The sequence below is a fragment of the Opisthocomus hoazin genome, chromosome 12, assembly GCF_030867145.1.
Source record: "Opisthocomus hoazin isolate bOpiHoa1 chromosome 12, bOpiHoa1.hap1, whole genome shotgun sequence".
Lineage (NCBI taxonomy): Eukaryota > Metazoa > Chordata > Aves > Opisthocomiformes > Opisthocomidae > Opisthocomus > Opisthocomus hoazin.
In genome coordinates, this window is record NC_134425.1 from 1,532,391 (window position 1) to 1,545,590 (window position 13,200).

The window sequence follows — 13,200 nt, forward strand, 5'->3', positions numbered from 1 at the left end:
CCTCTGCAGACACAGCACAGGGATGTTACGCACAGGGGTGAGTTATTCGAGGTTTTCTCTTCAGAAATGTTTTACACTAAAGCCTCTTATGGCACCAAGATGGTCTGTGGCATGAACTGTAGGCCAGGAAGGACAACATAATTGTCTGAAATCTAAGCTGTGGGGCTGGAGTAACTAGATTTCCTAGAACTGCAAGTCCAGGTCACAGCAGGGTCATCTTAGCCATTCAATCCACACAAACCAATACATTCAAATCCACCTGAAACAAGGCCCATGTGACTCCCCCCATGTGGAACACAAACTTTGTCTCTCTTGGCCAGAATAATGATGTTACTCTATTATTTGCACTAAAACGACGCCTTCCAAACCCAGTTGAGCTTACTCAGTACCAGAATGTCTACCATCAGGCATTTATTCATGTAACCCTGCTACCATATTGGACACATGGAATTACTGCTTGGCCTGCTATATGAATGCTTATCGTCCCAGGGCTGGTGCCCCACCATGACCTAACAAACCTACAGTCTTCCCAAACACGTTCACTCTCCCAATACCACTAGCTCCCAAGCTGACCCCCACTGTCACCAGTCATCTCAGCTGGTTAATGGCTCCAAAATAAGCAAGTGTTTGACCTGAGACTTCAGAAACCTATGTGGAAAAATGACAGCAGCAATGGGGTTCCCTGGCAAGAAAAGCAAAATGCTGAAGGAAGTGAAATGCAGCACGTGTTATGATCATATTTTTAAAAGAAGTAGAAAAAAAAAAAAATCCCTCGTACAGCTCAACAATCACCTCTGCCCTTTCCTCTTTCCCCTTTCCAAGCAGACTGTAATCAAGATGCCATACGGAAAACCAAAGAGGCAGCAGAAACTTGATCTTCACACTCAGTCAGGTTAGCATTAAAACAAAGACATCCCCTCCCAACCTCCTCTGCCAGATGCCTCATTAATGCAGCTCTTGGAGCTCTGCCCAAGGATGGGGAGGAGATGCGCTTTGTTTTATTTGAACACTGGGACCAGGGCACAGGCATTTTGAAAATTCCAGCAAGGCTGAAAGACAGACGTCCACCCAAACACATCAGGAAGCTCAAATGGAGCAGATCCTGCACGGGGCAGGGACAGAGAAAAGATCATCTCTCAGAGCACTTTCACCCACATAATTTACGATGCTCACTTAGAAAATGTCTATCCTTTTACCTGCTAAGAAGGAATGAAGTATCAATGTCTCCAAAGGCATCCTCCCACTGTGGCATGGCAGCTAAGGTGACATGTGACAACCAGCACCTGGAGACGGAAGGTTGCTCTGGGTGGCCTGAAGAGTGTGGTACCTAGAACTTCCTCCCTAGGTGGGACTAGGGACTCACCCTGCCAGCCTGGCTCCCCCCTCACTAACTGTAACAACCCATCACAACAAAATCTATTGCCAAGTTTTTAGTCCACTCGGGCTCTGGGTCTGCTGAGAGCATCCTGCAGCTTGCAGCACGTGCAAACTCCGTGCTCAGCTCCAGGGAGGGAACGGGTGCTTCTGCAGTGTAAGTTACACGCAGCACCCCTGAGGCCACTCTCCCACAGGGGATAACACGCGGGATGAGCAGAGCCTCATAACCACCACATTTCCTCTTCCCAGGCAGGTCAGGCACCGCAGCACTTCTTTTGGGAGTGGAAAACCCTAAATCAGCTCTACAGCAATGCATCTGCAAACCCACGAGAGAACAATTTGCGCCATCAGTGGTGGAGCTAACGAAGCCTCATCTGGATCCTCCAACGGCTCACAAAACACAATCTCCCGCCCTCGCTCTCCCTGCAGCTGGGTATTAACACTGCTCTCCAGTGAGGATTTTTTTCAGCCAAGAGTTTGGCTGAAATGTCAGCCCTTTCTTTCAGCAGGGACTCGATGGCGAGCATCACTTCCTCCCCCCCGTCCGCTTACATGAAACCAGCAGGGACGTAATGCATTTGAGTTCATCCCCTCTATGTGGCTGAGACTGAGCAAGGGATTCAGAAGTTATTTTGGGGGAGCTGGGAGGGGTACAGTCACAGTCCTTACGTCAGCTTCTGCCTAACAACAATAGGCAGATCAGCCTGCACAGTGACAGGTCTTTTTAATTCTTGCACCTCTTAAAGAGCCCTCCATCATTGCCGAAGGTTTCTCTCACCCTCACTTCTCAAAGCAGGCTCACCAGAGTAAACCTGGCTTCCCGTAACATGACAAGTTACAGCTGTTAGTAGATTAACACTGCCAATTCTGGAGCCAAGAACCACGCTGATGGACATACGAAGAGTTTTCCCTCAGCCTCCCACAGCAACTCAAAAGGACAACCCTTGGATTCTTGCAGAGCAGTCAGCTGCTGGGATCCTGTGCTGTGAAGCGGCCTTTTAACCCGGCCTGTTTTGGACTCCTTGGGATTTTTGCATTTTGGCTCTACGTGTCCCCCTGCACCTTCCACGCCAGAGCCCCTTCAGTGCTACATTATCATTAGTAAAATTAAACCTCCACAATTCCCCCTCGTCAGACAGTATCAATGCTCCCATTTCACAAAGAGGGGGGGAAAAAGGCAGACAGGAGCGATGACTCACTGCGTGGCCTCAGGCATGTGCCAAGGCAGAGCCAGGGTATAACCACCCTCCCAGCTACTGTGCAAGAAGAGACAGACACAGACAACAGGCACCCACACTCTGTAAGCGCAGCAAAAAATGATCAACCTAGGCAGATTCAGGGCTTCCCACCTGAAGGAAGGACATGGAGCTCATAACCAGGGGCTCGACAGGCCAAACAGCAGACAAGCAAGTGTTCTAAAGCTGCTGCTTTCCCCAGTGCCACCTCAAGGATCAGCTGCACAGGTGTTCCAGCCCACCCAAAGCTGCGTTCTAATCCCACAGTCAAGATGATCCCAAAGTCCCAGAGAAAGTCTATGTCAAAGCCAGAACCAAAGCCACATCTCCTGCCTCTCAGTCCACTGGATGACCCACCAGACCTCCTCTTCTCTCATGCAAACATAAACACAAGCAGAAAAACCAGACCAGACCCACAGAAGAGATTTAGGCATGTGAACTCCTGTCAAAACTACCGGGGCTTTTGGCACCTTGTTACTTTGACAGGTCTGAATTACTGCCTTGTTTATCCCAAGGAATCTTCAGGAAGCAAATGCCAGTTATCAGGAGTGAAGTTGGCTCTGTGGATAGATACACGTTGTCTTCTCAAGCAATGGTAAAATTGGGCAAGATCCTTGTACTGGTCTTGTCCAACCCAGTCAGGAGAAGCCCAGGCAGATGGAGCAACAAGTACTGTTTCGAAGTCGGACATCTACACCCACCATGGTTGGCAGGAGAGTGCTGTTTGTGATACTCTTCCCTTCAGTTAAGTAACACCCAAGCACACGCATGCTCCATAAATCACGTGCTAAATAAAATAGCTTTGGCCTCAATAGACCTGGAAAGCATCTCTCATTTGCACATCTTTCTGGAAGCTGTCCTCTCCACTGTTTCTAGGATGGGCAGCTCCGTACTCAAGGGAGAGACGAGCAGACAGCTGGGAAATCATGGCACTATACCAGGAATCAAACTTAGATCATGCTGGCACAGTTCCTCATGAGGTCAACACCACTGACTTCAGAACACATCACTTACTTGATCTGCTCCCAGGTCTTGGTAGCCAAATGCAGGACCCAGAGATCTTTGTAATGATAGAACTGTTCCCCATTGGGAGATGCAAACTCCCCGCCAAATACCCACAGCTGCCCACCGGCTGTGGGCACCACTGCTGCCTGCCAGGAGAAGAAGGAAGAGCTGGATCAGACAAGGGTTCAGAAAACAGAGACAGGAGAACTTTATCACTCAGATACGCAGCTGCCTCCAAATATCAGAGAGCAGCCAAGCAGCAGCGGCTGGTGCTGCCTTGCTTGGCAACAGTAGCTCTCTGGGGCTGAAGGAAGGGGAATTTTTAATGCAAGCTACTCGTTGTTTAGCACACCTTCCCTGTAGCAAAGGGAAGTCAGCCAAGGACCTGGGCTCTTCCCACCTCCTAGCATCTTGAGCTCCAGTTCAACAAATTCAAAGTTCCCTGGGAAGCACGTTGGGATTTAGTTAAACAACAGTTGTTCAAACCTCTCTGTTCACCAAAAGAAAATCTCTCCACAGCTCAGGCTCAGCAACTTTTCACCCATCCTCTAGCCACATAAACAGCACCCTGCAGAAGACATACCCAGACTGATGAACCCCGAGCCACGGGAAGAACAGAGGCACTTCCTGCCTCCAAGTCACATCTAACATCCCAGCACCGGGCAGGCAGAGCAATGCTGGAAAAGGTTTTTGGAAAAGGCCGTAACAGTGCACAAATGCCCCTTGCGGTTTTCGTAGATATAAAACAACAAACAGTAAAGAAGCCAAGCTGTAGCACAAGTTCAAACCTGACGCTTCCCAAGGCCAGAAAAGCATTACTGCTCCCTCTGAAGGAAAAAAAACCACCACCACCAAAACCAACAAAAAACCTTCAAACCCAAACACAGAAGGAAAGGTGCAGTATTTGGGCAAGAGAAGACTGCTACTGCTTTGACTAGGGCAAGCAACAGAGAGGAGAGTATCAAAGTGGTTTTTAAGATTTTTTCTGCACAGAGCAGCACCAAAACACTGTTGCCATGCAAGCTGACAGTTAAAAGCAGCGAGAGAAGAGCAAGACTCTATTCCATTAAAATTATTTGTGTAAGGACTAAGGAAATAGGAAGGAATCCCAAAAAGGAAACTATGTGACTGTGCAAATTTCTTCCCCGACCAGGACCTCTTGGGTTGTTTACACTACAAACAAATTCTTCCACATGTGTTTTTTCCAGGGTACCCCTTACAGATCAACATTAGGATAATGATCTCTTTCTTCAGAAGGGCTTCATTACCTGCCTGTCTTTTCCAGCAAACAGCAAAGAAGATTTTTAGCATCAGACACATGACCATGTCCTGACATGAACCAGCCTATACATGCAACGATTTAACACATGAGAAAATACGAGGTATGTTTGCAAGCTGGATTTGTGGGAACATGAAGTTACCTAAACAAAGGGCATACATGCCTGATTTTCACAGGTATCTAGTGCTCAAAAGCTTCAGGGGAAGGTACATGCAACAGCCTGCTCATACTTGCATGTGACCTTTTGAAGAGCCAGCTTGAAATTCATTACATAGCCAAGCCTTTTCTTTAAACAACTGACAACACCCATCCATAGCTATTCTCACCTCTGCTCTGTTGAACTGATGTAATGAAGCCAGTGTGTGTCAGAGACCAGAGATGACAAACCAGACTGAAAACAGGCACATACAAACCCACAGGCACACTTCTGTTTGCCTTTGAGCTAATGCAGAGTATGCATTAAAAATAAAGTCCCAAGAAAGACAACAAATCAGTCAACTAATGAGGCTGAACTGTCTCCTATGCGACTGTAAATTAATTATCAGGCAGAAAACTTATTGTTGAAGCAGGACTCCTCAGATAGGTTTCTCATTTTACTCCTGTTCTCCTCCACTTGCAGCTCCTGGATGCACAGCCTGCCTGCTCAGTTCAGAGTCAGCTGCTAGAGAGCCACCTGCCGGTTACCAACACCCAGACAAGCACCTCTCAATTCCACACCCACAGAGCAACCTCCTTGTCACCTAGGGAAACTGGTGTTTGAATTTATGGTCTCTTTGTGGAATTCGGCCTCCGAAATCAAGTTCTATTTTAAGCACCACAAGGTAGCCCAAGTATCAAGTCGGTTTTTCAGTTCAAGGAAGTACATGTAACTCAGAGCAATATTGGCATTTAGGCGTAGTACAAGGGTACACGACCCTAACCAGGGTATTGGATCTTACCAGGAGGCTCTAAAGAGCTTAGGCCATGGGTAGGAAAATAACATTCGCATCCTGTATGGCAGCTTTTGAAATGTACCAGTCACCCAGCCACTTGCTGCGACAGCTAAGATAATCTATCAGACAGCTCACGAGGGCCAAAGACCTGCAAAAAATACAAGTCTTTGGTCCAGTTTCTAATGTGCAGGTGTTCACATAAAGTAAACAAACGCAAATCCTTCATCATCACAACCAGCCAGTGACTGTAATGACACAGACACCAGAGAGGTGAATTCTAGGGGAGTGTCATGATATTCCAGAGAAAATTTAGGCAACTTTTTCTACTGCCTTTGCAGACAGAAGAAAAGCAGCCCACCTGCCAAAGAAAAAAAATCACAACCCAAAGGCAGGACGCAAAGAGTCGGTGCTAGCAGTGCATCGTGTCGCACAGCTGGGACACCCGGCAAAGCTCAACTGCTACGTGCTGGCAGGGATACCCTACAGCAATGGGTCTTTCACACTGCTGGGGTGGCAGGATCTGTAATGCCCACAGATGGTAGGCCCATGGGCATTAAGGAAATAATCATGCACAGCAACTCTGCCATTTGTAGCTCTTCGGTCAAATTCTAAGTTATATCCTGACGAGTATTTTGAAAATTCAGTGCCATCCTGGGATTACGCATGGTTGAGCATACATATGAGAGCTATACAACGCAGCAAGGGAGCTCATCTTTAAAAGGGCTTCCCACCCATCTTTAGCGCAGCGTTAGAACAATTCCAACTGCTGCTCTGACACCCAGTACGTTACCTGGTGAGCACATCGCCTTGGCGGTGGGTTGGGGATCTCTGCTTTAGACCAACTGTTCTTCCGGATGTTGTAAACGTGCAGTTCATTATACAGGTACGTCTGTTACAGAGGAAGAGAAAATATACATCACCACAGCTCTCCACTGGACAGGGCCAGTCTGTCCATGCACAGGCACCGCTGAGGGTTATCTGTGAGTCTGGGGGAGAAGGAGCACAGCACCAGCTTTGCAAAGCAACAGCTCACTTGCCTCATCGGGCAGGGAAGGAGGACAACAACCTCCTCCACCAGCCTGGGAGTCAGCAACTTTTTCAGAGTGAACCACTGGACTGCACTGTTCTTTCCCAAACCCTGTGGGATAGTTTAACTCTGTGTTAGTTTGAGATATGAGGACTTAAGAAGTTGGAGCTTAACACAGGTGCGCAGGTTAAAGTTGCCCAAACTGCTGCTCAACTCCAGAGACAGGAACAGCTGAAGGCAGTAAAGCAAGCAGAGTTAAACACATCAGTTTGGGTGATCCTACACTGGCCAAGTATCATCGGCAGGCTTGAGTTTTCAGGCTACACTATGTACAACTGCTTAGGGTTATAAAGACCAGTTTGCCTCCAGGAGCACAATAAACACTTGCAACTTGCAGAAACTCATCGGTGAGAGTGTCCACTTGCTACTGTACATATCTGCAGGGCAGGCAATGCCTTGCCAGCAGCAAACCTGCAGAAGTATCTCATTTTAAAAGGCTGAAGATAGAGAGTCTTCAATAGTTATCAAAAATGAGGGGCAGATATGGCTACAATTAAGTCTGGAGAAATTATGAAGCCCTGAAATATTGATGCTGAAACAATCACTCTGACTCCTTAATGGGTTCTAGCATGTCTCCTTCCTGCCAACTGTTCAGGCATGAGACAGTATCACGGCAGAATTAAAAGTCTATTTTGCTCTCATTCAGGGACAAATACATATTTTATGACTGCTGCCTTGAATTTCACGTCAAATGAGAGTCATGCAAATTACAGTAAAAGGCAGGGAGAGGGTAGAATAAAAAAGAAAAAATTGAAGTATACATTACTTTTTGGCCATTGAAATATTCACCTCCAAAAAGGATCAATTCGTCTTTCTCAGGGTGAGCAGAGAGGGAGCCGTTCAGCCTGCAAAAGAAAGAGGGATGGCCAAAACAGAATATGTGTAAGTCTTGCGAAACTCAGAAGCTCGCAGCCTTTAACTCAGCCAGCGCTAGCATCTCTGCCCTCTAGCCACAAAGGCCTCTCCATCATCTGCCAAATTACTAGGCCATGATATTCACCCCGAGGCTAAAAACTTCTTAAATAAATTAACTTCTTAAAAACTTTCAGCAAGATTAATTCGACACTGTCTGAAGCCTTCTCCTATTTTAGGAGCACACATTACATTGCCATTTAACACGCCTTTTGACGTCAGCTCTTGAATTTTAATGCTGGCGTGTCAGGAACAAAAATTAGTTTTATGGGGGCACATAACTATGGGTAGAACTGGGCTGTCTCGTATCAACTTATCTGTGTCATTATTCTGCAGTCACCACGGGTCACTGCTCGTCTACATACCACCAAAGCGTTCTGCACCACGCGGAGGCAGATCCCTACCCCTCCCAGCGAGGAACTAACTGACCGCTGTAACACCCCTGTGAGATTAACATAGTGTGCTGACCTGTCCCACTACACAGAGACGAAAATGGACATTGCAGAGAAAGGCATTTCTTCAACAAGCCACAGGAAACAGAAATACAGAACCCGGAAGTATGCGCACCCCAAGCCTGTACTTGATACAGTGTCTTATACCTCATGATACACACTTCTGCTTCTCAAGTCCTTTCAGCTTTCTAGTCCAAATCCAGAACTTCCTCTTAACTTCTGTTTTTCCTCAAAGCCCTGTAACCTAACCCTGCTTTGCATCCTTTACGTGTGCTGATGGGATGATTAAAAAGCGGATTTTAAGGCCAAAACAAACAGCTTTTGGTCTCTTTTTTAAGCAGAGATTCAATATAGCAGATATTTTATAACTCCAAATATCAGCTATGCCAGATACTATGTCTTCCACTCTTGGGAAATAACTTTACATAAATAAATTTAATTAAAAGCACCATCAACCACTGTATAAGCGACAGCCAAAGTCTCACACAATCTCTTACCTGGGTGAGGGGGGTGGGCAGGATGTCTCAATTACTTGGGTCTTTTTAGCATCTAAACTCTGAAATTCTGCTATCAGGGCTTCGAGATCCTCCTGAAAATAAAATGCCATGTATGAGTTCCTTGACATATACAGAACCACCTGCACACCACAGGAAACCAGCATGCATGCTCATGATTTCCCTTTTCAAAAAAAATTGTCTGCTTAGGTTCCCTACATCCCACAACAAGAAATGGATGCTGAGTACCTCCACATATGCTTTGAAGATTAGTATCCCCTAAAACGGTAACAAGTTGCTCAGAACAGTCCTAAAAGGATGATACACGAAGTGCACCTAGTGCACACCTGCTACTCCTGCAGCAGAAACACCGCACAAATCAGCAAGTCAATGCAAATCATTTCAGCCCTAACAACGTGATCAGCAGCAATGTGCTACCATCCAGCTAGTCCTCCTCTTTGCCTGCAATGGAAAAACGCCTAAACGGAACTGGAAACTCTTTTCTGTTCCCAGCTCATAACTTAGCTGGAGAGAAACCCGCACGTATTTTTATTCCCTTTCAACATCTGTCAATTAAAAATAAAATCTGCCTCCAAACCTGCAGCTACACCGAGCTGCAAGGACACAAGCAGGACTGCAGCTAGGAGAAGTTTCTGGTCCACGGTCTGTCCTGCAGCCCCCACTGCTCACCATCTCCCTTCATTTAACCTTTCTGAAGGTGTGGTCAAAGCAGAGATTTCTGAAATCTGGGGATTTTGCCTCTGCAGCACATCTTCAGCTCTGCCTGCAGCCAGGATATGTGTACACTGGCACCTTCCACGTCTTAAGTTTTGCATGATGCTGGTAACACCACGTTTTGACCAGGGAAAGGCAGCTGGTTTGGGGCCTAAATACAAGCACCCTGTCTAGGAGTGAGAGAAACAAACACCTTCATTCGTTTTTAAGATAGGAGAGATGGAAAGCACGAAGGAGCCTTAAACTGCATTTTCTTGTCCTCCTTCTACACCTGCTGTCACACACCGCTCCAGCTTGTCACAGATATATGGCAGTCTTCCTGGCAGCAGTTTTCATTCCACCCCTTACCCTTTCTTCCCCCTTCCCTGAGCGCCCTCGCAGCCAGGCGCTGACCCGCAGGTGTGAGCCCCAGCACCGCTTTTCCCTAACAGTTTCACCAGGCAGATGGGCAGAAACCCCGAAACCCTCTCCCCCTGCTCCTCTTGCACCCGGCTGGTGACCTGGGGCACCCAAGGGCCTTAAACCGCCTCACAGCCGCCTGCGCTCGGACACACTCCTTTACCTTCAGCCTGCGAGAGCCGTGCCTCCAGCCCACTCCTCCGGCCTCCCCGTGCCTCCACCGCCACCGACGGTTTTCCCTTCAGGCCCCGTCTCACAGAACGCCCCGAGACCCACCGAAGGCCCAAGGGAACGCTGAAAGCCCCACGGGGGGCCCAGGCCTCGCGGGCCGGGGCTACCGAAGGCGCCCGCTCCCGCCCCTCACCTCCTCCTTCTTGGCTCTGCGGGACACCTTCCTCTCCATCTTCGCGGCCGTCTTCTCCGCCCCCTTCCCCTTCTTCTCCCGCTTCCCCTTCTTCCCCATGGCTGAAAGGCCGGGCTAGGCCGCGCGGGGAGCACCGCGCTCGCCGCCCCGCTCCGGCCGCCCCGGGCTCACCGCGGGCCGGGCAGCGCCGCACTCTTCAGCCCGGCACCTCCAGGCCGCGGCCCGCCTCCTGCCCGAGCGGCGCGGCCGCGGGGTCCCCCTGCAGGCTCGGAGGACCAATGCCCGCCGCCCGCCCTCCCGCGGCTCCGGGCTCGGCGCTGAGGGGCGGCTGCGAGCGGGGGCTGCCCTGGGCCGGCCCCGTCAACCCCGCCGGGCCGGGGAGGGGCCTTGACGCGGCTCCACGCACCCCCTGTCAGCGTCCTCAGGGTCCAGACCCCCTTTGGGCTCATGTTCCCGCATAGTCCTGCCCTGGGGAGACCGCTGAACCCACAAAATGGCCCCCTCCCCTCACACAAAATGGCCCCTCCCAGGGAAGCCAAGGGCCTAGGGCTTGCCCGAAGGCGTTAGGGAGGCCCTGCAGGGAAATAAAAATGAACGGCGGGTTGAAAACCTTGGGGACTGGGGGGGGGGCTGTACAAGTGTTTTCATTTCCAGGTGCAAAGTTTTGGAAATGGGGTTTGCCCAGGCTGGTGTCTGAGCGCTGAGGCGCTGAGAGCTGAAGGAAGCAGCGGGCGCTGCGAGGCGGTGCTGGGCAGCTGCTGCCTTCCCTTTGATGGTGGGGAAGCAAGAACGACAACATGGCGTTTTACGTGGTATTTCACGTGAATGCTGAGCCCAGGCGAAATTTCTGGGCAAACAACTTTGAAACATAACTAGCGTTTACGCTGTAAATATGAGCTCAAGGACATCTTTGAGCCATGAGTTTCCTTCCACCCCCCTGCGTTACAAAATTGCTTTTGTAATTATTTCTCACTCCCCGGGGAAGCAGTACAATCGTTATATTTTTCACTCCTTTCCCACAGAAACCCTCGCTGCGTAGAGTCGGGGTGGTTTTCATCACTGCCCAACCCCCCAGCAAGCCCCAAACCAGCGAGGATATCCCCTGAAGGTACCAAGTTCACCCAAACGTCCAGGTCGTGCCCTGGAAATTGCCGGACAGAGCCTATGCTTTGAACGTCCACCTACACTTGAACCTCAGGTCTTGGAAACGCAGCCCCGAATCATGAAGGGAAGAGCTGGGAAAATATTTCGAGGTTGCAGACAACGTACATCCCGACCAGCGTTTTCTTTGTCTGGTTGTTCTGAAAACACCGTGGTTACAACTAAATCTGCGGCGTGTCAATGTTTATGCGCAGGAAGCGGACAGAAAGCTGAGGAGAGACCAGGTCAAGTGAATCGGGCAATTTCTCAGGCGACATGAGAGGCAGGAGCTCTGCTGAGTTCCCTGGCACTGCACACAAGGCCAGGAAGTCTCCCTGCTGCGTCTTGGTCTTGAATCTCAAAAAGACACCAGTGTGTGAAAACGCATCCCCTCCTGATGTCTACAGATCTGATCTACAGATGTCACTGATTCCTCTGGGGCCAGATCTTCTTCTAACCCTTTTTAGGGGGACTTTGAAATGAAAAAGGCTGCATCTTTGTGAAACCTGCTCTTGAAATCTTCACCAGGCATCAGTTTGCTGGGGGAGCAAGGAGTCTTCCACCTCCTGCACACCCCGCTCCACATGTCCCGATTTGCATCAGCCTTTTCGGCGCTGCGTCATTCGTGGTTATTTCCATAACTGACTGTGTAGAGAGCCTCAGCTTTGTCAGCTCAGACTGCATTCTCAAAACTTCATTTTCCATATTTCTGAGTGTAGTTTCAGATGGTCAGGGCCATTTGGAGCTAGCCACCATGTGGGGATCTGTGTGGAGTAGAACATTCTTGGTGTGAGTTCTCTGATCTCTTGAACTATATAGTCTAGTTTCTCATGTTTTATGTGAAAAAAAGAGGATGAAAGAGCAAAGAAAACTTTGCACTGCACTTTGAAAATACAAAGTACAATATAAGCATGAAACAGGACGTGAACTTCTTAGGGATAAATATAGCCCTGCTCCACCATGGTGCAGAAAGCCTGCTGTAGTAATGATGGTAACTTAAGTGCCTTCCTTGAAGGGATCCGATGGACACCTTGCCTGTATGGATGAGACCAGAGATTGTGCCATGAGAGCACCAGTGCCCCAAAACATGAAATGAAGACTCCAGAACTGACCAAGATGAGCTCTTTACACAGGCTTCCCGTCACCCAGACAGGAAAAGCCGCTCTACATTCCCACACGGCGTGCACGGATGTGCTCCTACACGTTCACACAAACTTCTTCACCCAGCTGGCAGACAGATGTGCGCTCCCAAAGACGGCCGGGCTCAGGCGCGCACACACAGGCTCCCACGCACAGATGGCCTCGTACTCTCTTTTCTGTTATGTCTCAGGTTTTGTTTCTGCTTTGTTTTGAGGAACATGGCATAAGCTCGACTTTGCCTGTGTTTGCACATTTCGTTCTACTGCTATGAAGTTGTCCTATGCTGTTGTATCTGGCAGCCCGTCTCCAGTTCTGACCTATACAAAGAGCGTGTGGGTTGACTTTGTTATTTTTTTATAGTCTGGAATATGCTCATTCAACAGGATGGTAAATCCAGCTGTATCAGCAAAGTAAAGAATAACAGGCATGAAAGCTTCAGAAAAGACTCAAAAGCTTTTCCCACAAGTCGTCTTTGTGCTCTAAGACTTGATTTATTTTTCCCCTGTTAATGCTTTCTGAAGCCAGTAGCAAGGAAGGAATTAATGACACAGATTAAGCGGGAGGACATGCTGACAGCACAGTAACTAAATCAACCAGAAATGCATTGCAGTTGTAGGAAGAGCTGGTGTGTTAGAGTATACCGACACTG

At 48.8% G+C, this 13,200-nt stretch overlaps 1 protein-coding gene across 6 annotated transcripts in view; it reads right to left on the minus strand.

The window, feature by feature from the left end:
* Positions 1-10,463, minus strand: part of KLHDC4 (kelch domain containing 4) — a 29,368-nt gene extending 18,905 nt beyond the window's left edge. The window contains exons 1-6 of one of the 6 annotated variants that reach the window (XM_075433932.1): positions 10,272-10,463; positions 8,777-8,868; positions 7,705-7,760; positions 6,866-6,966; positions 6,619-6,717; positions 3,627-3,763 (exon numbers count right to left, since the gene is read on the minus strand). In XM_075433932.1, coding sequence (XP_075290047.1) covers positions 3,627-3,763; positions 6,619-6,717; positions 6,866-6,966; positions 7,705-7,760; positions 8,777-8,868; positions 10,272-10,370 — 584 coding nt within the window. In that variant the 5' untranslated portion in view covers positions 10,371-10,463. Of the gene's footprint in view, positions 1-3,626; positions 3,764-6,618; positions 6,718-6,861; positions 6,967-7,681; positions 7,765-8,776; positions 8,869-10,271 lie in introns of those variants that run through there. The other 5 variants (XM_075433937.1, XM_075433933.1, XM_075433935.1 and 2 more) reach the window with 5 other exon arrangements.
* Positions 10,464-13,200: the final 2,737 nt, after the last annotated feature.